The following is a 26154-nucleotide window of genomic DNA, read 5'->3' on the forward strand; positions in this document are numbered from 1 at the left end:
ACATGGTAGTGCAGCGAGTGAGTTGTAGGACCCACACAACTTCACTCGGCTCCTGTAGTTCACTTTTGTGGTCACGCGCTGCTGCTGTTATGCAATGATCCGTTCATTGGCTTTAAAACTGTTCATTGAAACTGATACGCGGCAGTCCAAGAGTTACGTAAGTGGTCGGACAGAACTGCTTGACTGTACATTTTTTTAACGTTGCCAAACATATTTTTGAGAAACAAATTGTTCTTGATAAAAATACTTTATTGGGAATGAATGTGCTTTGACACTTCTGTATACATCTTAAAAAGAGAGTAAATTTCCACCCATATTAAGCAAAGGGGTTTGTTTTTCCCCATAGCAGCACGCCTCCGTGTGGTCTGCAGTGGGTTCTCTGTCGGACGAGAGCTGGCTAGATGCCAATGGCACAGCTGCGATGCATTTGGAGAGAAAATCATTTTAAAAGAAGGCCGTGGTTCCCTTTGCAAAGCGAAGTCATGCGTTGCCGCTGAACCGTCTTGCTCTGTGATTGATGCCTCTGAAAATTCCGCCACCCACAGATCACAGTTTTCCACACGGGCTCCGAGGACCACTCCGATGTTGACTTGGCGATCCTGACAGCGCTGCTGAAAGGTGCGCAAAGATGTAATCCCTCCTCAGCACAGCCCCTCATGCTCTGGTACTTTGTACAAAAGGTCAGATGCGTCTCCGGTTTGGTGCGCTCGTCTCAAACTCAAAAGATCGCGAGTACAATTCCCGGTGCGAGGGCCATTCGGCCTACCGTTCCTGGGGGGTCGGTGAAACCACTTTTTTGAAAGTCAGCGGTGGTCCTTCTGTGGAGACACTGATCGACACCATGGAAATGTGGAATTTCCTTCTCGCACTCAGGATTGCCAATGGAGATGAGGGTACCACAAACTCGTTTGAGTCGGGATATACTTCACTGTCGCTTTATAAACATGAAACCAAAATTAGGTGAATGGGATTTTTTTATACCACTGCATCGGTTGTCAAGGTTGTGCTGCGCAGCTCTGCGATGCGCTTCCGGGTCGTACCACGCGTTGTTTGGCACGATGTCCGACGTTTCGCTGCACATGCTGGCAGCTTCTGAAGGGAGCGGCAACGCATCGGACGGTTACTTTTCTTGCTTCTGATAGCATCGTAGCTCTGCCGCCGCCGCTATCGCCTGGTAATTGCCCCACCTGCACGGCGTGTTGGAGGTGGCCGCGCCGCCCTTTGATGCCGAACGGGTGCCGCTGCAGGTACGAACTTCTCAAGTGCGGACCAGCTGAACCTGGCCCTGGCCTGGGACCGTGTGGACATTGCCAAGAATCATGTGTTTGTCTACGGCCAGCACTGGATGGTGAGGCTGGAGTGCGGTGCTGTGGTCGCGTGCACGGATGTCCCACCGTGTGTGTGTGCGTGGTGTTGGCCGCCACCCCCTCCATGTGCCTTTGCGGCTTTCTACTAACAGCACTTGCCCCAACAGTCCGTTGAGGCTATATGAGGAATCTTTGTTTCTGTTTTTGCGCTAATGTCAGCATCTGCCTGTGTGTGTGTGTGTGTATACGCATGTTTCTTGTATCTACGTCGCATGCGTTTCCGAGCGTGTCTTGCGTGTGTCATTGTATTTGTATTTATGTGCATATATGTGCTGGTCTGCGTGTGTGTTGGCACGAACACGCACACATGACAACGGCACGTGTGCTTCCCTTCACACCGACATGTGCGCGTGCCGGTCTGTCGGCACGAATTTCACCAAAGCAGCTATACCCAACCGCAAAACTGAGAAGGCATCGGGCCCCAGCATGGGGCTCGATGCTGGGATTGGTGGTGGCGCGAGCATCTCACTTGGCGGGCATTGCGTCGCCCGCGAGCTGCTCTCCCCTGCTCCCCATCGCACCGTGCGTCCCTCTTCGCCGTCGGGTTGCTGGCGCCCGGGGCGCCGTCCGTGACGTGCCGTGCCCTCACGAGCTCGAGTCTCCCCGGCAGGTGGGCGCGTTGGAGAAGGCCATGCTGGACGCGCTGGTGATGGACCGCGTGGACTTCGTCAAGTTGCTCATCGAGAACGGCGTCAGCATGCACAAGTTCCTGACCATCACGCGGCTCGAGGAGCTCTACAACACGGTAAGCGGGCCGCTCACAAACCCGCCAAAGCGTCCACTCTTGGCGAACTCACGCTCTCACCCGTGGGACTATAAGCAATGTGGCCGGCTGGATAATTGGTACTTGTAATCGTTCCTCCTCCTCCTCCTGTCGCATTCTTTGAAAATAAGGTGCACACTAAATAAGTCCTACTCTTTGGGTCTTTCGATAAAGTCACATAGAAATAAAATAAAAAGTCCTCTTCTCTCCAATGTCTCCAAGAACGCCCCCCCCCCCACCCAGCCATTATATGGCATCTTAGCCCAAATGTCATTGGCCCAATATTAGCGAATTGATTAAAACGCCATAATACTGAACCTAAATCGGGCTGAATATACTTCTCCATTGTAATCATCAACACACTACTTCTCGACTGATGGCCGAATACAAAAGTTGGTTTTATATGACTTTTGAGTACATTGTGCTGTACATCTTCCAGCCGTGAGGCGATGTTTGGTAAGGTATTCTCGGGCTGTGCAGCAGCCAAGACTGTCGCTTCAGCTTGATGAACCTTACCACCGTGAGTGAAGGGACTGCGCGACATCTGTAAGAGAAGTGCCACCAATAGCATAAGCGTCGCTGAGGATAACTTCGATTCCAGCGTTAAATAAACGCAGCCGACGGAGTCCTTGTCTGGTCGCCAGGTGTGCCGTTGCTGGCTGCCTGCCTATCGGGGATATCGCTGGTCACAATGTCTCTGCTAGCAGCGACGTGGATACTCGTGCGTGCGTTTATATGGCATGCATGCCGATAAGAGTGCGGCACAGTAAACGAAGTGTCGCAGGTCCTGTGGACCCAAGTCGGCATATTCGTCTTGTTGTTGTTCATGTATTTATGGTAAGTGGGGTGAGTTGGGTTCAGTGGCTATCACCTTTTTTGGCAGCGGCATTTAGCCACATTTGTGATCGCCCTAGGGTGTCTTGTATGTCACGAGTGGTGTGCGTGTCGAAAGAGGGACATTAATCTCTGCGCGTTTTTTTTGTTTCTCTCTCTAGAAAAATGGACCAATAAACCCCACCCTGTACTACCTGGTACGAGACGTCAAAAAGGTGAGTTGAGCATTGTTGGTGTATTTGTAATTGTTTCAACATACTCTTTGGTTATTTCGGTAAAGTCACGTGGGTAGAAAAAATAATTGATCACGACGTTTCGATCGCCACACAAGCAATCGTATTCAGGTGGGAGAGAGAAACAGGCTGCTGAAACAAGTCCATATATATAAAGCCGAGAAGGGGGCAGAGGGGGGTTGCAGCATCGGGCAAGAGGGTGGGTGCTAGAGATTGTGCCTAAGTGAGTGGGAAATCCCAAGATGGGCTCTATATATACATGTTGCCTGGAAGGGCTTCCTTGTGTAGTGTTCTTTGCTAGCAGTGACCATTCTGGCGAATTGCCCGATGATGCTGGATGTAATTACCAGCGAAACGTCGTATTCAAACTGTAAATGTTGTGGATTCACTCTTCAACACACCGGTGGGCTAAAGTAGTGAACTAATTGTCTTTTGTCAACGTGACACTTTTTTGCTGATTGGCCGTGTTGGGTGGTGGAGGGTACGACACATTTATAAACAACGCGATCTAACCCTAAAACCTTTATTATGAATAATATTGGTTGCGAAAGCCTACGTGTTAAACTGAGTGACCGGGATGTCTGGAATTTTGGAATATTCATTTGGTCCCAGCAGTCTCATGCTTGAAGCTTAATGTACGATCCCCGTCATCAGTGAACCAGGTAAAGCTCACGTCCTCGAGAGTATGGCGCTGGCAGAACATGGCACTCTCTGTTGTTGATGAGAAATCCCGTGAGCTATGAAGCTCTTTTTCACAGATGTCCAGGTGGGGCGGGTCAGTATGCTACACTACAGCCAGCGACCACCATCAAATGTCAAATGTAAACTCCGCTTGGACAAGTTTTATATTGACACACAAGGGATTGTATTAGCCTGCATGCTTAATATACACAAGTCATGACATCATGGGCATAAGTATACATGATGATGATGCCATGGTGATGCTACTAAGTGCTTTTGTGGTGAGCAGCAGAGAAAAATGTATCCACCCCCACACATCATCACTGTCAGCACCTTTCTCAGTGTCTTTTGCATGCTGGGATCTCCACCTTGGGAATGTGGAATTTCAACTATTGCTTGTTTGAGTTGGGAAATACTTTGATTCAAATTCAACTGCCGTTAATCATGCATACTGTAAAACGATGTTTTTGCTGACAAAGTTATTCTCATTTGTTCATCTTGAAAACAAAAATGAATACTTTGGGAATGATTGCACTTGCGAACAATGTCTAGTTAAGAATCCTACTGCATAGATTCTTTTGTGCCGTTGGGCGCGTCGTTCGATGTTTGACCACACGTGCTGGGAGCTCCTTCGAAACCTGAAATTAGTGTAGTCATTCTCTTTTTCTTCATGTCCACGGGTTTACGGATAGACACCATGTGCCCAGAGGTCAACCCACCTGTCTCGCACTCTCCGCCCACCCTGCCCACAGAGCCACCTCCCGCCCGATTACAAGATCACGCTGATCGACGTGGGGCTGGTGATCGAGTTCCTGATGGGTGGCGCGTTCCGGAGTATGTACACGCGCAAGCGCTTCCGGCTGCTCTACCACAACCTCTACGGGCAGCACCGGGTACAGTAGCGGCGGCGGCGGCAGCGGCGCACCCAGCTCGCGTGTCGGGGATCGTCCTCGCGGTGGCGCTTTGCCAGGGCCGCGTCGTTTGATCAGCAAATCGGTCAATGGGTTCAGTTCAACGTCCGCATGTCGTGCCGGCACGCAGGAGTTGCTTTGTCGGAAAACTCTTACTCGCCGTTTTGGTTTGGTAGGCAATTAATAATTCAAACGCCATATCATCACGAACGTCCATTTATCACAGGTGTTCCACACTTCACTCTGTTAAGGATCACAAGAACTCTATGTACTCTATTTCCAAGCTAATTCGACATTGTAGCTTTGGTAATTTGAATCGCAAGATATCTGTTGATGGCTTGAGTTTTCCTTCAAGTCTCAGACTGTCTTTGTGCAGGTTGGAACCGGTTGCGGTTTTATTATTGTCTCGCGTGTGTCATGCCTTTTGTTGCCCTTCCCCCGCACCTCCGATGAGCACGGTTGGCTACGTACGGTTCAACATGCGTACATACCTGCTGGGGTGGTGGCCGTGCGTGCAGGGTGCGCTGTCTATCACCTACGGTGGGCGCATGCAGCAGGAGACGGCGCTGTTTGCTCATTAACGCCGCTCCCCCTACGACCTTGCAGAAGTTCAAGACGAGCACGAGCTCGGCCATGCTGCAGACCAACACCTCGCAGATCTTCAACCACCGGCACCAGCTCTTCAACCCCAACCTCTCGGAGCAGGAGTCTCAGACGCGGCACAACCATTTCCTCAAGACGGCGCAGCCCTACAAGCGCAAGGCACGCGCAGAGCGCTCACTGCCTCCCATAATAATAATAATAGTGATACGAATATAACATAATGTTTTTGAGTTTGAACTTTAATAATAATGAGTTTCAACAATATTTTTTTGTTTTTGCACGGCGCAATTTATGCAACTGCGTCGCCCTACACTGTGCATGCCGCAAACGCGGAGGCGCGTACAGATTGAGATGTTTTCAGTAAATTAATGATGAGTGTTTATACATGTGGGGGGGACACCGGAGCACTCGGAGAAAATGCACACGGGTGAGGGGGCAACGCTCTATCCCATACAGATTGCAGAGATGATGTTAGTCCACATTCGCCATTCCACTTTCCTTTGGCAAGCCAGGGTATGACCCCTCGACGCCCACGTGAAGAGAGATCCCCAAAATTGTGCGGTGATCCACCAACTCACGGTGCTGGATTAGAGACAGTCACGTGCGTAGCCACCACCGCCCATGGCTGCGGGAGGCTCCATGACCGCCGCTTATAACAGCCGAGACACGCGGCACCGCCGCTTACTGCCTCTCATGGCACGAGGCTCACCGCAACTCAGTGGCCCTGCTCACTGCCGACCATTCCACCGTGTTCACTGCCTAAGGCAGGCAAGATCTGCTGATCTACACCCACCACCCCGCAATTCGCAGCTAAGACTCAATTGGCCGTGCCATGTCCCATTGCGTCTGCATACTCAGGGTTGAACGCACATGTTATAAAGAGATGGAACTTTCCTATAGCCAATGAATGTGTTTTTAAAACACAGACGGAAACACAATGTGCTGTTTTTAAATGGTTTAATTGTTGAAAACTTGGGTCTTGGGTGCAGAGTTTTATAATGGTTGATCACGAAGTTATTCCGTAGTCAACGAATTGGTATCCATTCTGAGAACATTTTCATAGATTCCGTAATTGAAAAGGTAAATGTTTCCTGGGAGAGAATTTCTGATGGCGTTGCCTTTTGCCCAGACCACACTGCATACTAAAGGCTATGAGAGCAGGGGTTAAATGGTCCGTAAATTCTGCCTTTGGAATTCTACATCGTAGTTTCCTGGCTCGCGCGATCGACGTGCTCCTGGCGGCCCTATGGGCGCTATGTTTGCCGGTGCCCCGCGGTTTGACATTGTTGGGGCGACTGGGGAAGTCTCGAGCCCTCGCTGCGCAGGGCGCCTCTCACGCCGAGAGTCACGCACAGCCCCGGGCGCCTCCCACGGCCAGCCACCTTTGGTGGGGCTCGCTTACATTCGTCGTCAGAACAAGTCTCATTATAACAAAATGTTATTACGGTTTTCTTAAAGCCCTATCAATTGAAAATCAAACGGGCTGTAAAGCTCATGTAATTATTGCGTGGCCTTTAGAGTGGCATTGTAAACGCGTGAGAGGTGGCCGGAGGCGGACGTGAGATGAACACCCATTTGTGTCCTGCGGTTAATAATCAGCACCGTAAGAGATCGTTATCAGAATGTTCATTCCCAAACGGCACGGAAAGGCTTGTAATTGCCATTTGTCTGCCCGCAAGAATACCGTGGGAATTCCACGGGAGTGGCGGGTGGGGGGGGAGGTTATCGGCAGGGACAATCATAAATGAGGACGTGCGAAAGTGCGGGCTCACGAAAGTCACGGAATGTTCCTGCGAAGGTGAATTGCTGGTGGCGGTGAAAATTAAACGTGCGTGACATTTGTCCTGTCTTGGCAAATGTAATCCGTGCCAGTTCACATCGATATGCGGATGGTCTTGGAAAGTTTTTGTGCTGCCACGGTTGGCTTGGCAATTCGTTTATTGCTGGGGAAGTGAGAATCGTAATAACACAAGGTGACTGAGTCGTCGGTGCCTGTCAAGCTGTGGCGCAGTCGTTCAGGAACTGCACTCTGAACCCCCCAGCTACCTTTGTTTCTGAACCAGGCCAGACCTACCCGTCATCAACCTACGCTGACCAGTGTGGTGAAGTATAGTCAAACAACCCCCATGACCGACATGGCATGTGGAAGTCTTCATCCAGCAGCGGATTAACATAGGCTGTGACTTATTATTGGTAATTTACTATTAATTAAATTGTTGAGGTTGCGAATGTAAGAATTTGAATCAGTGATTTTGGGTGGTACATGCAGTGCAATACAAGGTGGGTTCTGTATAGATATAATGTGACAGCATCGCAACGTTCAGCTTCTCTGGCACTACTGTGGTCGTGATCTCACCAGAGAAGAGATTTGTTCTCCATTACTTATTAATTTTTCAAAGTTGGAGCGCCCCAATGCTCAAATAAGCATTGGCGTGGTCGTTCCCTCTGCCAGAAGCTCCCAAGTCAACAATGCAAACCCTGCATCCGCTTAACTGGGGCTAAGACTCTCCGCGGGACTATCACTATCAACGTCTAGCAAAGTGGTCCTCATTGTGTTAACCCCACCAAAATGATGGGCTCAGTCATCCCCCAATCAGAATTTAAACTTCCAACTTTTTCAACCTTTTGAGTCGTGCGCTCTCACCATAACACCATCTATTTGCCCTCTCATGCTCCCTCAAAGAAGGCCCATTTCCTGAAACGTCAGCCTTTATGTTTCTCTCTCTCTCTCGCTCCCCCTGCCCCGGCGCCCCCTCAGGCGTCCGTGGACAACACGCGGCAGCGCAAGCAGAAGATGAGCACGGCGTCGGGCGTGGGCGTGACGCTGGACGGCAGCGACCCCGAGTGCAGCTGCTTCGCCTACCCCTTCAACGAGCTGCTCGCCTGGGCCGTGCTCATGAAGCGCCAGCGCATGGCCATGTTCTTCTGGCAGCACGGCGAGGAGTCGTTGGCCAAGGCGCTGGTGGCCTGCAAGCTGTACCGCTCGCTGGCGGGCGAGGCCAAGCAAAGCGAGGCCGTGGAGGACTCGTCGGAGGAGCTCAAGCAGTACTCAACGTGCGTGTGGCCGTGTGCGCGCCACCGTCTATGTTGTACAGAGGCCAACGTTTGCCTCCTCCGTGGTCACCCGTCCTAGGATTTGACTAGGCTCGAGCCCGCTTAGCTACTGAGGTCCCACAAGACCAGGCACACTGTCGGATGATTTGGTCGTCAGCCGAGAGGATGAGCTGAAGTGGAAGAGGCTGTGGTGTGCACGCGTAAAAGCAAGCACTGGGCTGACAACGTTGGACGTTGGTAACACGTGGGGTTGATAATTTCGTTTTTTAGCGTTATCGAATATTCGCATATGAAGAAAAATTTTTTATAATTGATTATTGGTTTATCAACCCAGCGTGGTGAAGTACGATCAACAATCCCCGTGAGCGACTTGGTGCCGTGTGGCCTTCATCTAGCAGAGCACTAACAAAGAGCCCTAGCTTTATTCATGTATTCTTCATACATTCGGCTCGTCACATAAACAGTCGCAGTCGAACATGCCAATCGGTTCGATCAGTCGTAACATTTGAATCGATTGGCGGTAGCCCGGGTCACCGCAAAATATTGGTGGGCCGGGCATAGTTTAAGGTTTTTTTCCCGGGAGCATCGCTGGTACTACCCTGTTCTGCCGGAGGGCGACGCTGGGAGCGATGATGACGACGATGTCGATCCCGCCAGCACGACCATGACCGCCGGCCGTACCAAAAGAGCGCCTGGTGCGCCATTGCCTCCAAGTGGTCTCGCTCCCAAAGACAAGGAGGGTGGCCGCCCCTGTAAGAAACAGAACGTGCTGGGGAATGACCAGACCAGCATCCTGATGTACTTTCAAAACAAGCAATAAACAGCCGTTGCCACGCACAAATCCCCAGCAGCCCCCCTTGTTTATGGGTGTTTTGCGTGTTTTTTTTTATTTCCATATTTGGCGTGCGTATCGGGCTCGGTGACATCTCCCGTCGTCATAGGCCTTCTGGTTTCGGAGTTATGGAGGTTTTGGCACCCCCGGGTCACGATGGTGACCCGGGTCACCGCCAATCGATTCATTTGTCAGGTTTCCACCGTCGATCCCATGACTTTTGTAATCAATTATTCAACAAAAATGAAAGTCCATTAACAACCCGAGTGACTTAGTGTGCGCGTGTGTGCTCCGCATATGTGTCGCGCATTCAGAGAGTTTGGCCAGCTGGCGCTGGACTTGCTGGACCAGTCGTTCCGGCAGGATGAGCGCATGGCTATGAAGCTGCTGACCTACGAGCTGCGCAACTGGAGCAACTTCACGTGCCTCAAGCTGGCCGTGTCGTCGCGCCACCGCCCTTTCGTCGCGCACACCTGCACGCAAATGCTGCTCGCCGACATGTGGATGGGCCGACTCAACATGCGCAAGAACTCCTGGTTCAAGGTGTGCATCGCGCGCTCGCCATGCTCACGTCTGGTGCCGCGCGCGTGAGCGTTGGCGCCGGGGAGACAAAGGCGGTTAGGCGTACGTGGCGCTCGCCACACTAACAGCATGTTCCCGAGTAATCCGCGAGGCTAAATGGACGGAGGTTTGACCTTTCATTAAATATGTGTGGTTAGGGCCCAACGGGCCCCAAGTTGTATTCCTAGTCACAGCTGATATCAGGGGCGAGAGATATCTGAACTGGTCCTGGGCCTCGCCTAAGTCGACTCGGCCTTAAGTAAGTACCTAGTACGGTGTGCAAACATTAACCATGCGGGGAGACAAAGGTGGCCGGATGTGGTGTTAGCTACACCACCACACCGTCATGTACCGCGCTGGCCTTCGTAAGTCCTCACTAATGGCACTTTCTCCACCAGTCCATTCAGACTGTATGCGAGACCTTTGTTTCGTGTTTTGGGTGTATCGCTGTGCCCGCACGCGCAGGTGATTCTGAGCATCCTGATGCCACCCTCCATCCTGATGCTGGAGTACAAGAGCAAGGCGGAGATGTCTCACATCCCGCAGTCGGAGGAGCTGCACCAGATGGGGCAGGAGGAGCGGGAGCACCGCGCCGCCGCCACGCGCGACATTCCCATGGTGAGCACCGCCGCTCACCCGCGAGCTCTTGCCAACCAGCGCCACCCCCGGGTGGCGTGAGAGGCGTCCCATCGCCGGTTTCCCACCACCGTCACCACCGCCCATACCACCCATGCCCTCTCCCCCCACTGGTTGCGGTGTCGTGGTCTTTACTTGGATATGCATGACACAACATTAAAAAAGCTCATTGCAATGTGTCCTGGCCTGTGGAGGAGGTGGGTTAGAGATGTTGTCAAATAATGTGTGACTTTTTCAAAAATATGCGGTCTGCATACTTTCAAGCAACGTTGTTTAAGCCGGCGAGTGTTTTTGCGATTGTTATCTTTTGCCATCAGGATCTTATTGCTTAGGACAGTCGGGTTCGTAGACTAGTCTCGTAGAGCAACATTACCTTAAAACAACAACGTCGTGTGATACTGAGCAACTGAGTCCACTGTGCAACGCCCGCACGCTGAACCGCTCTGCTAACGGGCGCTCGCAAAAACACAGGAAGTGTTCAGCAACGGCAGCGCGGCAGACGGCGGAGAATCCGGCCACAAGGAGGAGGAGGGCATCTGGATCCGGCCGTCGGGACTCTCGCTCAGCCGCCGCATCTACGAGTTCTACCACGCCCCCATCGTCAAGTTCTGGTTCAACACGGTGCGTGGCGCCAGATGCACAGCACACGCTGGCCGGGCTCACAGGAGCAAAGGTGACCTGTGTGGAGTAGCTAAGCAGGGATATGATGGTCCTTATGAAGGGTGTAAATTGTGGAGGCACGTCCACAAAGCTTGCCCCCCAAGTACATAAGTTATGGTGGTCACTCTTAACCTTATTCCATTCGTTCCCACTGATGTGTGGTATGTGCCGGCTTGTGTTTGAAAACAACAAGTTTGGAAGAGAAGCCTCACGGAACGTTTATAGGGTTTAGCTCGTGCGTAACCTGTTTTAAACAGCTTCGTCCTTGTTATGTAATGCACATTTATGAAACAGTAGGTTAATAGTGCTTATATGACTCGTAAAATGTTTTATTTTGGTTCATAGATTGCAAAACAGTCCTGTTGCAACAACACAACTTGGGCAACTCTCCCCATTCAATGGTGGATTGTTCTTAAATTAAAATTGAATTCCCACGTTTCTGAGATTTGCGGGAGTGTGAAGGCCAGTGGTACTGCCCGATGTTAATATAAATGTTCGACTGGCATATATATATACTTATTTATTTATATTTGTTGTTGTGGTGCTCGTGTGCCTTGCGTCTAACACTTGTGTGCGTGTAGCGTCCGTATGTATGTGCAGCGTGCCTCAGTGCGCTCCGTCTCTTTGTCCACGTGTCCAATGCGTGTATCGCCCACCAGCTGGCGTACATCGGCTTCCTGATGCTCTTCACCTACGTGGTGCTCGTCAAGCTGCAGCAGCTGCCGTCCGTGCAGGAGTGGTTCGTCATCCTCTACCTCTTCATGTCGGCCATCGAGCGCGTGCGGGAGGTGAGCGATGGTGCCCGTCCCGAGGGCCAAGCGGACGCCACCCCCGCCCGGCTAGTGCGGGCCACGCGGTCACGTGGTTGGCAGCAGCTGGACAACCAGTACATTTCCCGCTTGGCCCATCGTGTTGCGCCGTCTGTGGTCCAGGCCGTTAGAGGCAGGGTTCTTGGCCGGTCGTGTAGGTCAGGGAAACTCGCAAAGCCGCTGGGCTGCGGAGTGACTCGGAGGCGTCAGCACATAGAGTGAGAGGTTGTGACTCATCTGTTCGTACTTTGGTTTTCCTATCCCCTCGCATGCATGGGTTTTCTGTGGTTTTCTCCCAACTCGAAAAGCACCGCTTTAAAAAAAAAAAGAATTGGACAACGATCCCAATTCAAAGTCCCTGCTGAGAAATGATTTGGATACTTAGTGAGGCTTTCCTGGATAAATAAATAACATTTATTTATTTATTGTTTTGTTTACTTCGTCTGCTGTTCTTCAATGATCTTCCACTGGTAGAGGATTGAAGACAATACAAGTTGGGGCAGAGGCCTTCTTTGGGGCCACACAAGAAACCCAAGGCAGGTTACTTGTTGATGAGGAATCTATTACACCATGACGGCACCGTCTCTTCCGCGCGTTGCCCAGTTTGCCGTTGTTCTCCTTTGTTGACCGTGTATGCGCATCGTGGGGCTGCTGCGGGAGTCGCCCGAGTGTGCGCTGCCATGACCGGCGCGTCTGTCGGCGTTCAGATTTTCATGTCGGAGCCGGGCAAGTTTGGTCAGAAGATCAAGGTGTGGCTGGACGGCTACTGGAACATCAACGACTCGCTGGGCATCCTGCTCTTCTTCGTTGCCGTGGCCCTGCGCTCCCAATCGCACCTCCTCATCGAGGCTAAGATAGTGTACTCGCTGGACGTCATCTTTTGGTACGTCCGGCTGCTCGACGTCTTCGCCGTCAACCAAAACGTGGGGCCGTACATCATGATGATTGGCAAGATGGTGAGCCCACCATAGCCTCGCACCATCGGCTGCACTTGACACCGTGCGTTCGGCGATCCTGGGGCGTTGAGTGATGCGTGCCGACATTGAATGTAACCTCGTCATCTCTTCTTCCTTATTTCAGCCCCCGCCTCCCTTGCTCGTTGCGCACGCACTATCGGTCACCGTGCTCGCACAAACCCCCCCCCTCCCCCCCCCCGGATCTCGCGCGCACCCTTCGCACGCATTCTTACGGCCTCACGCGATCCCTCCCTCCCTCCCTACGTGCGCGCGCGTACAGATGGCAAATATGTTCTCCATCGTGATCATCATGGCCATCGTGCTGCTGAGTTTTGGCGTGGCGCGACAGGCCATCCTCTTCAAGGAGGCCGACCCCTCCTGGTACCTCGCCCGGAACATCGTCTTCCAGCCCTACTGGATGATTTTCGGGGAGGTGTATGCGCCCGAGATCGACGGTAACCATGGTCGCGTCACCGGAGTGTTAAAAACGCGCAGTGATTACAACAATTGCAACGCGCTTAAAGTTACGTTTGAAGTGTCTCGTGATGTTCATTTGTTAATTGCTGTTTCGAAGCTATTATCACCCCCTTGGCCTCTATTATCATCAGTGGAGGTTGCTGCTCTTTTACCGCTGTTGCTGCTTTTGGGGGTTTCCAGCCATTGGTGTCTCCTCTTCCTCCCTTGCTCTGTGTTTAAAGCTGGAAAAATTCCTATGCAGGACCTTTCTGAAAAAGTGACTTTGAGACTCGGTGATCCTTTTGTAGTCAGGTAAAGGATGTCATTTTTTAATGATACTGTTGTGTATCTGTGTGTACACATGTATGCATTCGGCTGTCCATGCTCGTACCTTAATGAACACGCATTGTGTTTGTCTGGGGAGTGGATAGTGCAGTGATAAGCGCACTGCGCTTCGAACCCGGTGACCCGAGTTTAATTCCCGCTTCACAGCCAACATCGGTGACCAATATCCGAACCGGTCCTGGACCTCCCCTTGGTCGACCCAGCATGAAGTGAAGCACCTGGTGCTGTGTATAAACCTCCGCACTGGGTAGGCAGAGGTGGCCGGGCATGGTGTTGGCCACTGTGCTGGCCTTTAATTGGCGCTCGCCAACCGCACTTGCCCCAACACTAAAGGCCACATGAGGGATCTCTGTGTGCATCTGTGTGGCGGTGTCGGCAGCGTGCGAGAACATCATGAAGAACAACACGGACGATGAGTATCCCCCGTGCACCACGGGGGCCTTCATCACTCCCTTCCTGCAAGCCGTCTACCTCTTCGTGCAGTACATCATCATGGTCAACCTCCTCATCGCATTTTTCAAGTGAGTGTGGAAATTCCAAATTTTCCGTGGAAAAAATTCAAAGGGGAATAACAGCGCGAATCAACCCCCAGCGTGCGATCGTTGAAGAGTCTACCCATGGCGCCCACACCCCTCGGCGCATAAATATGGCTCAAACTTAATTGATTCGAGTGTTATCTTAGATTAATTTGAAATACATGGCCTTGTTTGAATAATCATTCATTACTTTCAGTTTATAATTGTTTACAGTCGTGTGATTCTACAATTTCATAACCTTAATAAATTTAAATATTTTAATCGTTGTACAGTCTATATGCAACTGAGATTGGTGACAAGGGGTGAGAATCGTTATGTTAGCCGTGAACTAAATAACCCTCCGTCTCCCCTTCCCTGGACACTTCCCCACCCAACCTCAGTAACATCTACCTGGAGGCCAAGAACATCTCGGACAAGCTGTGGAAGTTTCATCGCTACCACTTCACCATGTACTACCACCAGAAGCCCATCCTGCCGCCGCCGCTCATCTTGCTCAGCTACCTCTCGCTGTTCGCCTCGCAGCTCTGCCGTCGCTGCAAGCGCAACCCCGCCAAGCGCAAGGACAAGCAGAGCTGGCTAAGTCAGTGCTCGCGCCCCTGCCGTGTCGTTTAACTCGCCTCTCGCGACCGCCGCCGATGTTACGTGCAGGAATAATTCATCCCCTGCCCCACACTACCGCACCTCCGATTGGCACGTTTGGCTACGTATGGTGCGAAAGAAGTTCAGCATACATACATACTTTATAGCAGCAGAGAGTGTTGCCATTGGCAAAACCTACGGAGCGACCAGCTTGCCGCTGCTACCTTGCCAATTTGGTTGTTTTAGTGCACAGTTACTTTTAAGTATAAGTGACTTCACGGTGAAAGGGGAATTGCAGCAGCACTTATCTCTATTGGCAGCCCTGCGCCAATGATATAAATTCCGCATTGCTATGGAAGGCGCCAACCGCAGTCTCACCAGAGGACAAGCACTGTCGAGTTCCTGCAAGCTGGTCCTCGTTTAGCTGGCCCTACAGAGATGATGGAATGAGTTAACTCCTGGCCAGGATTTTAGTTCATGACCAAACTCCTGTGAATGGGAGCTCTTTACCAGTCAACAGCGCCGTATGACCAGGTGCAGCAAAATGGTGACAATAGCAGTTCCTCCTTCATCCATTGAGGCCTCGCCCATTCTCAGAGCACTTTGCCTGGAGGATCCTGCATTGGTAGGTGTGGAAAAGTCCCTAAACAGCGGCCGTCCTCCCGCTTGGTGCACGGTGCAGCACCCATGGCAGCCCCACAAGTTTTGGGCGGATTTACCAAAGCACTGTGCCTATCGTAAAGAGGGGACATTAAAGATCCCGTGACATTGTTCACAGCAATGTGCCATTGAGCTGCCTCGGCTTACGATCACATTTAAACATTTGCTGCAAATCAATCTCGTGCAGCTACCGTGCAATATAAATGTAACTCGCCTGATGATATATGACTTAATATGTAATGTTTAATCACTGTTTTATATGTATTGTTTAGTGTGTGACAATATTTGCTCGCATTGCACATAGGGCAAATGGTGTTTTCTGTGTTGTTTTGTTTACACTTTGGACCTTATGCTTTGGTTATTTTGGTAAAGTCACGTAGATAGAAAAATTATAATAAAAATTAAGTGAATAAAAATAAAAAATAAAAACACGAAAAAACACTACTGTAGACTGGCTCTTAATCGGAGTGTGTACTGGTAGTCTATAATGTAGACTGTAGCCTGGTTCTTAACCTCGGTGAGCATATTGGCAGTCTATAATGTAGACTAGCAATGGTTATTAACCTGAGTGAGCGTACTGGCAGTCTATAATGTAGACTTATTCTGGTTCTTTCGGTAATAAAAAATAAAATTTAAATTTAAACAAAATACCACGACGCTTCGATCGCAACACAAGCGGTCGTCATCAGGAAAAGGGGGGTTAGCCTCTAAAGGCAAACTGTTTATAAAGGTTTAGAGATGGGCGTAGCCCAAGTGTGTCAGCAGCTTGGGCAGGGCAGCTGATGTTAATGTGGGAGAAAGCAACGCCAACACAGCGGGTCTACACCAATCAAAGGGCTGCCAGGCAATCATTGCACCTCGCTCCACATACCCACACTGCTGACGGTGGAGGTTGACAAGAAAACACAAATCAAGTCATGACCCAAAGTGGTTGATGACATCTTTCCAATGATTGCTGAGTTTATAACCATCCTCTCAGTTGAAATTGTCTGTCTGTATATATGGATGGCTTCATGAACTAATCTTTGTTGATAGCCAGTCGGCTTGCAAAGTACCATCATCTTAGAGAAATAGATTTCGTGTGAGCCAGCCGCATTAAAATAATGATCAGCCACGGCATAAGTATTGGTCCTACTGTGTTTAAATCTCTCTTCTGCTCACGAAAATGGTCCGAGACGTGTTGCTTCGTTTTCCATTGGACATTGTTCACTGTTTCTGCTCCACTAATTGACACCTACGTCTCTGTCGAGGAAGAGACTCCACGACCGAGTGGGCTCTTGTGCATGGCCATCATTCGTATTGTTCCACTGCTGGATGAGGACCTCCACACGCCGTTTGAGCCATGGGGGTTAGTTGATCATCCTTTACCACGCTGGTCAGTGCAGGTCGGTGAAGGCTCGGAGAGTGATGCGGTACAACGATGGACGGTGCTTCACCTGTTTGTTGTCTCTGTAAGTAAGGGACGCTGGGTCGATTGACCGAGCATTGTGATCGCGCTAGCTCGTCGGTGCCGGGACGGACGTGTGCACAGAGCTGTACCTGACGGAGGAGGACGAGAAGAAGCTGCACGAGTTCGAGGAGCACTGCGTGGACCTCTACTTCCACGGCAAGCAAGACACCCTGCACTGCAGCAGCGAGGAGAGGATCCGCGTCACCAGCGAGAGGTGACCACCCCACGGGCCCCGCACGCCGACTGGCCTCCGCCCAGATCCCACCACTCATTTCTCTAGAACTGATTTTTGTGCTTTCGTTTATTGTCCTTCCACACCACCTCCGACTAGTACGGTTGGCTACGTATGGTGGGAAAAAAATTAAACGTACATACCAAGTGGCTCAGCTCTGCACCCTGACCCGAGCACGTGCCGGCGCGTCTTGTCCCTGCTCACCGAACGATCAGTGTGACCCCCATGCTTCTATCTGACAACGCTTTTGTGACTGTGGGCATCCGTGTGGCAACCTGGTGTCACAATGGCGTTTCATGATAAAACATTAAAAATAGTTTGTTGAAAAGTTTTTTTATGAATGATGATTTATCTTCAGAAAATACATCCTCGGGTAGTCGTGCAACCTCTCGGCTCTGATTGGAAGTTGCCATCCCACTGGCCGACTAAAACGGAAAACAGCAATCAGATTTGGGCAACGAATTTGTTTTTTGTAACAGGAAATAGTGCGGCAAACGCTGCCTGTGATGGCTGTCAGCGATGATTGCTCTGTCGTGCCCGAGTGAGTTGTGACCTTTGGCTCCACACTCTAATCTCTTTACCCTTGATCCTGGCATTGGCCTCCCCAGAGCCTCTGTGTTTGAGGCCTGCATGTTGACCTCCCCTGTGCTAGAACACAGCCGGAACTGAAAGCGTCATTCCTTGAGCAAATTAGCAAAGGGCATCACCCTCAGCTGTTAAAGTGATTCATTGTATTGAGTTGCTCTAAAGCCGTTAACTGTGTATGCTGAAAACGCTGCTATTTAGTGCCATCTACCATCTTTATATGTTCACTAAACACAAACATTTAGATGTTTTCTGTACAGTCAATGGGAGATAATTGTATAGTTATTGGATCATTCTTAATCACGTTCAGTGCTTAAGGTACATAACATCCTCTGCAACAACATCTGCCATTCACTACTAAGTGGCAGTGACATCACCACAACGCTTGTGCCAGGCTTTGTGCACGTTGAGGCCTCTGCACTCGAGGATTCACATTCATGTCGTTTTTTGTTTTTTCGAGGTTACGTTTAAGAAAAAGTCGATTTAAATGGACTCTGACCTTGTTACTCATGAAGTATTTTACTCATGAATCAATGTTATGCTTTTGTATAAAAGTAACGATCTGTCGTGTTATTATTTTCACCTGTGTTGTCGCCCTCTCGCTCTCCCGTGCACTCTGCCCCCCCCCCCTCGCTCCCACGTGCTCCCCCCACAGGGTGGAGGGCATGTCCCTCCAGCTGCGCGAGGTGAGCGAGCGCGTCTATTGTATCAAGCAGAGCCTGCATAGCCTGGACACGCAGCTCGGCCACCTGCAGGACCTGTCGGCCCTCACCGTGGACACGTTACGCGTCCTCTCGGCCCTGGACCGCGACACGGACCCCGCCATCTCCCGCCAGGCCCCCCACAGCATCGGGGCACATTCGAACCGGCAGCTTCCACCCCCCGGCCATCCCGCCAGCGCCAGGGCCGACAGCCGTCCCCACTTCCACTCCAGCTCTCCCCCGGCATTCTGGTATAGCGGCGTGCAAGGCCGCCGCTCCGTGCGGGGCTCTGACTTCACGCCAGCGGGATCCAAAGGGCCGGCGGCGGGGGAGACGGCGGCCGAGTGGGTCAGGACCGGCGCCCGTCGGAAGGACTCCGTGGGGCGCAGGGAGGAGCTGAGGGACATTAGGATGGAGCTGGGCATCGAGTCCGGGGACGGAGGCAGCGGGAGGGCGTCGCTGGCCGACCAGGATTTCTTCCAGCGGTTCTCGTCTCTGAGGAGGCGCGGCCCGGCCAGGTTCGGCTGGCAGCGCTCGCTGTCTCACGAGAAGGACACCCCATCAGGTACGCTGGCTTGCAACGCTTTGCCGCTGATACTAACTCCCCGTCAGCTGTCCCCATTCTCATCCCTGCCTTCCAGCCAGCCTGCGTACCCCAGCAGCCTTACCGCTAGCAAACACCGGCAGCTGTCCTTGCCACTGCCCAGCGTGTCTCAGCAGGCCCAGCCGGGCGGCGGCTTGGCCTCCCCGCGTAGTAACGTGTCGTCCATGCCTAGCTTCATGAGCAGCAGCACGGCCCCGCTAATGCGGGAGCAGCAGCCGTCGGCCACCAATTCCGTCCCCCAGCAGGGGAAAGCGACGAGCAAGAGCAACCGCAGCGACCGCTGGAAGTTTTCGTCTTTCTTCGGCCGCCGGACCCAGGGTAAGTTCCTCCCGTGGGACAACTCCCCCGGGAGCCTGGGATCCGTGCAGATTCACCGCAGCGAAGACAGCGAGGACCCCCCGGGGGGCTACGTGAACCGCGCATTCTCACGGCCCGAGGGGGACGAAGTGTGCGGGTGCGGCCGCAGCAAGGCGCCCTGGCCGGTGATCACCGCGGGGCCGGCCGTGAACGTCTACAAGACGGAAGGCCTGCTCGTCGAGGTCAAGAACCGTCTCACGCTGGCGGCCACCAGCCAAGGCTCGCAGGCGTCCGACGAGAGCCCACGGGAGCGGACAGGGGCGGGGGCGGTGCCCGGGGGCGGCCTCCAGCGGCCGGAGCGGCTGAGGAGTCCGACCGAGCAAGGGGAGGCCGTGAAGATGCACACGTTGGCGCTGCCAGTCGAACATGGGGCAGGGATGAATAATGAACACTCGAGGTCGAGAAAGGCCAAAGGTTTGCGTCAACCAACACACGTCGCTCGTTGTCTAATAACGCCGGATCAGAACCTCCTCCCGTGCACCCTCTCAGCTGTTTCCCTGCCCCACCACCGCCCCCTCCTGGCATGACCCCCTCCCTGTCACCGCTCTGCGCTCTGCCTTCCCGCTTACGCTCTATGCGACGACGATTTGTTGAACGAGAGATGAGAAAATGAGCTGCTAACAATGTTTTGATGATTTTCTTCCGTATTTACGAATAACATGGTATTTATTAATTTGGTGCTGAAGTTTCACATTGTTCTTGATGACACGACGCTGCTCTGGATGATATGTTATTTCACAAAACAAGCACATGCCTAACAACTGTTGGTTGAGATTTTCACAGGATGTTAAATTTCACGGTTATTCTCGTTGGTGCTGCAGTTAACAATCTTTACATCTCGTAATGTTATTTTAAACAAAACAAAGAGATTGTTGATTTTTTTCTTTTTGCTGAAGGTTTGGAGATGCGTGGGTCAGGTGCCAATGAGGGGTTGAGGTCACAGGACAGAACCTTGATCGTCACTTGCGCCGGCTTCCACACAAATCTTGCATTTGATCCGTGCATTGCAATTTAACGACGCTCCGTTTTAACTTGTCAGCCGTTTGCATCGGTTGACCGTGTTTGTGATCGTCGCTCCGCCGCACGCTTGCACGGCACTGCGCTCTGCGCTGCAGGTCCGGCCGCCGACTCGAGGAGGGTGAGCCTGCAGAGGCAGGCCAGGTTCGAGGAGTGCGTCGACGTCACAGACTGCAAGCCCGCCGAGGCGCAGGTCGGTCACGCGTCCTCCCCCTTCCGCTTGTGCCACATTAATGGGGCCTGGCTTGACCACCTGAATGTGAAATTGTAGTTATTGCTCTGCATTTACATCAGCCATACGAAAGATGAAGAAGAATGGGGCCTTAATTCCACAATGATAGTGCACACCGCATCCAGTATACTTCCTGCAGTGGCTGTGGCGTCCCTTTTGCAGTCTACCGGCGACCCGAGAAATTCAGTCCTACACGAGGGTAAATTTAGACCAAGCTTCTCCATCGGCAGTAGCCTTACCCTTTTTCCTTTGCTTAACAAGACAGAACTTGCTGCGCAAGTTGCCCGGGGTAAACGCGTCGCCGGTGACAGTTGCCCTAAAATGGATGACACTCGAGTGGACCTCGTGATCCTGTGCCGCACGATTGTGTGTAGGAAGCGACCGGTGGTGATGAGACGGGGCCTGCGCTCGAGAATCCCGCGGCCGCGGCGTCGGGCGCCGGGACGGAGCGGCAGGTCGGAGCGGCGCCTCCCCCGGCGTCGGCACCGCGTGAGTCGCGCTCCCACCAGCGGGGGGCCCTGGAAGCTTCAGAATCAATCGGAATATTTACAGTGAGGGAAAAAAGTATTTGATCCCCTGCTGATTTTGTACGTTTGCCCACTGACAAAGAAATGATCAGTCTATCATTTTAATGGTATGTTTATTTGAACAGTGAGAGACAGAATAACAACAAAACAATCCAGAAAAACGCATGTCAAAAAATGTTATATATTGTTTTGCATTTTAATGAGGGAAATAAGTATTTGACCCCTCTGCAAAACATGACTTAGTACTTGGTGGCAAAACCCTTGTTGGCAATCACAGAGGTCAGACGTTTCTTGTAGTTGGCCACCAGGTTTGCACATATCTCAGGAGGGATTTTGTCCCACTCCTCTTTGCAGATCTTCTCCAAGTCATTAAGGTTTCGAGGCTGACGTTTGGCAACTCGAACCTTCAGCTCCCTCCACAGATTTTCTATGGGATTAAGGTCTGGAGTCTGGCTAGGCCACTCCAGGACCTTAATGTGCTTCTTCTTGAGCCACTCCTTTGTTGCTTTGGCCGTGTGTTTTGGGTCATTGTCATGCTGGAATACCCATCCACGACCCATTTTCAATGCCCTGGCTGAGGGAAGGAGGTTCTCACCCAAGATTTGACGATACATGGCCTCGTCCATCGTCCCTTTGATGCGGTGAAGTTGTCCTGTCCCCTTAGCAGAAAAACACCCCCAAAGCATAATGTTTCCACCTCCATGTTTGACGGTGGGGATGGTGTTCTTGGGGTCATAAGCATCATTCCTCCTCCTCCAAACACGGCGAGTTGAGTTGATGCCAAAGAGCTCCATTTTGGTCTCATCTGACACAACACTTTCACCCAGTTGTCCTCTGAATCATTCAGATGTTCATTGGCAAACTTCAGACGGGCATGTATATGTGCTTTCTTGAGCAGGGGGACCTTGCGGGTGCTGCAGGATTTCAGTCCTTCACGGCGTAGTGTGTTACCAATTGTTTTCTTGGTGACTATGGTCCCAGCTGCCTTGAGATCATTGACAAGATCCTCCCGTGTAGTTCTGGGCTGATTCCTCACCGTTCTCATGATCATTGCAACTCCACGAGGTGAGATGTTGCATGGAGCCCTAGGCTGAGGGAGATTGACAGTTCTTTTGTGTTTCTTCCATTTGCGAATAATCGCACCAACTGTTGTCACCTTCTCACCAAGCTGCTTGGCAATGGTTTTGTAGCCCATTCCAGGCTTGTGTAGGTCTACAATCTTGTCCCTGACATCCTTGGAGAGCTCTTTGGTCTTGGCCATGGTGGAGAGTTTGGAATCTGATTGATTGATTGCTTCTGTGGACAGGTGTCTTTTATACAGGTAACAAGCTGAGATTAGGAGCACTCCCTTTAAGAGTGTGCTCCTAATCTCAGCTCGTTACCTGTATAAAAGACACCTGGGAGCCAGAAATCTTTCTGATTGAGAGGGGGTCAAATGCTTATTTCCCTCATTAAAATGCAAATCAATTTATAACATTTTTGACATGCGTTTTTCTGGATTGTTTTGTTGTTATTCTGTCTCTCACTGTTCAAATAAACCTACCATTAAAATTATAGACTGCTCATTACTTTGTCAGTGGGCAAACGTACAAAATCAGCAGGGGATCAAATACTTTTTTCCCTCACTGTATTCATGCTGGAGGAATCCGATGGGCTGTAAAGCTCTTTTTCACAGATGTCCAGGAGTCACCTGCTCTCACCCGCTATCGTTTCACAAGCACAAGGGGTGTCTTTCATCTAGGAGTTATCCGGCAGCACTCACCATCATTATCATTACCACTCCGCGTCTCCAAGGGAAAACTGTTACCTTTCCACAAAGCAGTATTCATTTTATACACTTTGCAGGGATGGTCGGCTGAGTCATCCTGCCACCGGGAATGATATCATCACAACCATCAGATTATTAGACATTTACTCTTGATGCATGCTCAGTTTGAGTGCAATATAATAAATGTGAAATACTTATACTGTACTGAGAGACAAAAATCAACACATGGATCGTTGAACATAAACTATGTAGAGACATCATCATTGACATCATCATTGACATCATCATTGACATCATCATTGACATCATCATTGACATCATTATTGTCTGTTAATAAAAGTCAGTGGGCTTTGACAGGACCCGTCGCTATAAGGCATGATGATCGATGGTCTAGAATAACGACCATGTGCCAACCACGGGGACGAACGCACCCCAGCGGAGGTCCAGCGTGCAGACGCAGCGATGAAGTCTGTTCGTGCACAGGCGTCACGTGGATTGGATCGTGAGAGACGGCGACGGCTTGGGTCGGTTTTCATCCAGCGTTGACCATGGCTAATCGTGATGAATTGTATATTTATTGTGATGTGCCCCGTTTCGAACATATTTCCATGCATCGAGTTGATTTGTTGAATAATTAACTCTCCTCTCTCTGCGCCCTGCAGCTTCGAGCCTGAGCCCCGACCTGATGGGCACCCATTCTGGCCCGTTCACCTATTTACGGGAGAACTCCCGCGTGCCTCTCTTGCAGGTAACCCTGCCCTCGACACAGGCACGGGCACCACCAGAGCCTCTATTGAGACTACGCTGGCGTGTTCAGATGTGACTGTGTTTGACTTCGCTGTTGGTGCCCGGATCGGTTCTGTCGGTTCCTCTTCCCGCATATTTCCCACATCTACGGCCAAATTGCTCGCGACGCGCCTGATCTGCGTCAGGCCTCAGAAGCTAAGCGAGTTTGAGCCTGGTTAGTGCGTGGACGGGCGACCACCGTGCGTTGTAACCGCCATGTTTTAGACTGCCGGGCTGCACGGCAGACAGTAGAGGGCAGTGTAGCAAAATCCCACTGTTGCGGTGTACTTCTGTGCTCCCACGTCTTTACCTCCACACCAGCCCGCACAGACCAGCTATGATGTTGGTGATGGTGCAGTCGAGTTAGTGATGGTGTGAGTGACGGCACGGTGGTGTTCGTGTGTCACCCAGGAGTGGCAGGACGACTCGGAGGCGGCGACCAGACCACAGGCGGAGGGGCCAGTGACCGGGTATGGCCTCGCACCTTTACACGCTCCCCCTCCCCTCGCACGCTCCGCTCGCACGCTCCCCCTCCCCTCGCACGCTCCCCTCGCACGCTCCCCTCGCACGCTCCCCTCACACGCTCCCCTCGCACGCTCCCCTCGCACGATCCCCTCGCACGCTCCCCACGCCCCACGCACGCTCCCCTTGCCCCTCGCACGCTCCCCCTCCCCTCGCACGCTCCCCTCGCACGCTCCCCTCGCACGCTCCCCTCGCACGCTCCCCTCGCACGCTCCCCTCGCACGCTCCCCTCACACGCTCCCCTCGCACGCTCCCCTCGCACGCTCCCCTCGCACGCTCCCCTCGCACGCTCCCCTCACACGCTCCCCTCGCACGCTCCCCTCGCACGCTCCCCTCGCCTCGCACGCTCCCCTCGCACACTCCCCTCACACACTCCCCTCGCACGCTCCCCTCGCACGCTCCCCTCGCACACTCCCCTCACACACTCCCCTCACACACTCCCCTCACACGCTCCCCTCGCACGCTCCCCTCGCACGATCCCCTCGCACGCTCCCCACGCCCCACGCACGCTCCCCTTGCCCCTCGCACGCTCCCCCTCCCCTCGCACGCTCCCCTCACACGCTCCCCTCGCACGCTCCCCCTCCCCTCGCATGCTCCCCTTGCCCCTCGCACGCTCCCCCTCCCCTCGCACCCACCCCTCGCACGCTCCCCCTCCTCTCGCACGCCCTCCCTTCACCCCCCAATCAGGGGGTGGAACTGACTTTAAAATAAATAGCGTCGAGACGAGAAGGAGGACGAGGGATGGGTGTGGAGGGGGGAGTGTTTGAAAGGCTGGCTGAGCAGCACGTGCTCAAGCAGAGTGGGTTTACATGTAAGGGACCCGACTGGAAGTGACAGACCTTCTAGAGTTAGGGTTACCTAAGCCCTAAACATAAGAGCAAACTACAACGATGAACAAGTAGGGTCATGCTCGATTTGAGCGGAGTTTATCCGGACGGATTGTGCCGTGGTCATAACACTCGGCTCGCAATGAGAACGCCGTTTTTTTTCTCATTCCGGTCGAGGGTCGCCGACCTCACAGTGCGAAGAGGATGAGTGCCACTTTCTAGGAACCCAACTTCAGGCCCTGGTAATAAGAGACTGGCTCTAGCCAGGGAAATGTGGAATTTCGGCAACTTGCAGACAACTGGCAACAGAGATGAGCGCCACTCCATGCTCGTTCAAGCAAGAAGAGACACCTCGACTAATTTTCTGACATCCAATTTTTGCCTGGTTTGAGAAGCGATTTCAATCGCAGAGTAAACGAACTTTTCGCGTGGCGTCGTGAAGATCCTTGCCTCCTGTCCAGAGAGCAGACTCGTTCCTGGGTAGTTGGTGCAATCACCCCGTCAACAAAGTGTAGCATGTGACAGCTGCAGCGAGTTTCTTGATCGTGTTGAGTAGGCCGGAGCATTGCTAATTGAGGGTTTGTGTTCTGTTTCATTTCCAGACTAAGTGCCTCCAAAGCAGGTGTGTTTTACCGTAGTACACTATATCAACAGTGTCGAGCATATCACCATGATACATCTCATTGTGATCTGCAATGTATAATATGTATGCATGAAAACATATATACAATATTATTGTATCAGTCAATCATATTTCCATGCAAGTGAAAGTGTGACATTCGTTTGTGATACGTTATAGGTCACGAGTTATCAGCCCTTGATTCTCTCGCTGCACTCTGTAAGGCAACAAGCGCCTTGACGTGCGTGGCGCGACAGTGCATGCAAATCACGGGTGGGGAACATTCTCCTAACCTCGGGCCAATTAGTGGGTTCACATACCTGCAGTCGGTAACCGCACATGAACGTACAGATCGCTTGTCTTCACGAAAAACGGCCCTTGCATTGACCTGAGTTACTGGTCGCTCTAAATTTAGAAACACGCGTGCTGATGTCAGGTCAAATCGTTCCCC

General features: G+C 51.9%; 1 protein-coding gene across 4 annotated transcripts in view; it reads left to right on the forward strand.

The window, feature by feature from the left end:
- Positions 1–26154, forward strand: part of LOC116940949 (transient receptor potential cation channel subfamily M member 7-like) — a 63203-nt gene that overhangs the window by 29514 nt on the left and 7535 nt on the right. For 2 of the 4 annotated variants that reach the window (XR_012941947.1, XM_032951374.2), the window contains 22 exons: positions 546–618; positions 1248–1348; positions 1978–2112; positions 3126–3179; positions 4631–4771; positions 5396–5551; positions 8151–8446; positions 9593–9821; positions 10305–10457; positions 10947–11096; positions 11795–11923; positions 12652–12900; positions 13181–13355; positions 14081–14222; positions 14618–14817; positions 17008–17140; positions 18399–19819; positions 20521–20615; positions 21029–21143; positions 23612–23697; positions 24147–24205; positions 25687–25706. Coding sequence is in view for 3 of the 4 variants with exons in the window: in XM_032951374.2 (XP_032807265.1) it covers positions 546–618; positions 1248–1348; positions 1978–2112; positions 3126–3179; positions 4631–4771; positions 5396–5551; positions 8151–8446; positions 9593–9821; positions 10305–10457; positions 10947–11096; positions 11795–11923; positions 12652–12900; positions 13181–13355; positions 14081–14222; positions 14618–14817; positions 17008–17140; positions 18399–19819; positions 20521–20615; positions 21029–21143; positions 23612–23697; positions 24147–24205; positions 25687–25706 (4312 nt within the window). In the remaining variant the exon portion in view is untranslated. Of the gene's footprint in view, positions 1–545; positions 619–1247; positions 1349–1977; positions 2113–3125; positions 3180–4630; positions 4772–5395; positions 5552–8150; positions 8447–9592; positions 9822–10304; positions 10458–10946; positions 11097–11794; positions 11924–12418; positions 12607–12651; positions 12901–13180; positions 13356–14080; positions 14223–14617; positions 14818–17007; positions 17141–18398; positions 19820–20520; positions 20616–21028; positions 21144–23611; positions 23698–24146; positions 24206–25686; positions 25707–26154 lie in introns of those variants that run through there. The other 2 variants (XM_032951384.2, XM_032951394.2) reach the window with 2 other exon arrangements.

This window comes from Petromyzon marinus, chromosome 1 (assembly GCF_048934315.1).
Source record: "Petromyzon marinus isolate PM22_M1 ecotype Great Lakes invasive population chromosome 1, UKy_Petmar_22M1.pri1.0, whole genome shotgun sequence".
NCBI lineage: Eukaryota > Metazoa > Chordata > Hyperoartia > Petromyzontiformes > Petromyzontidae > Petromyzon > Petromyzon marinus.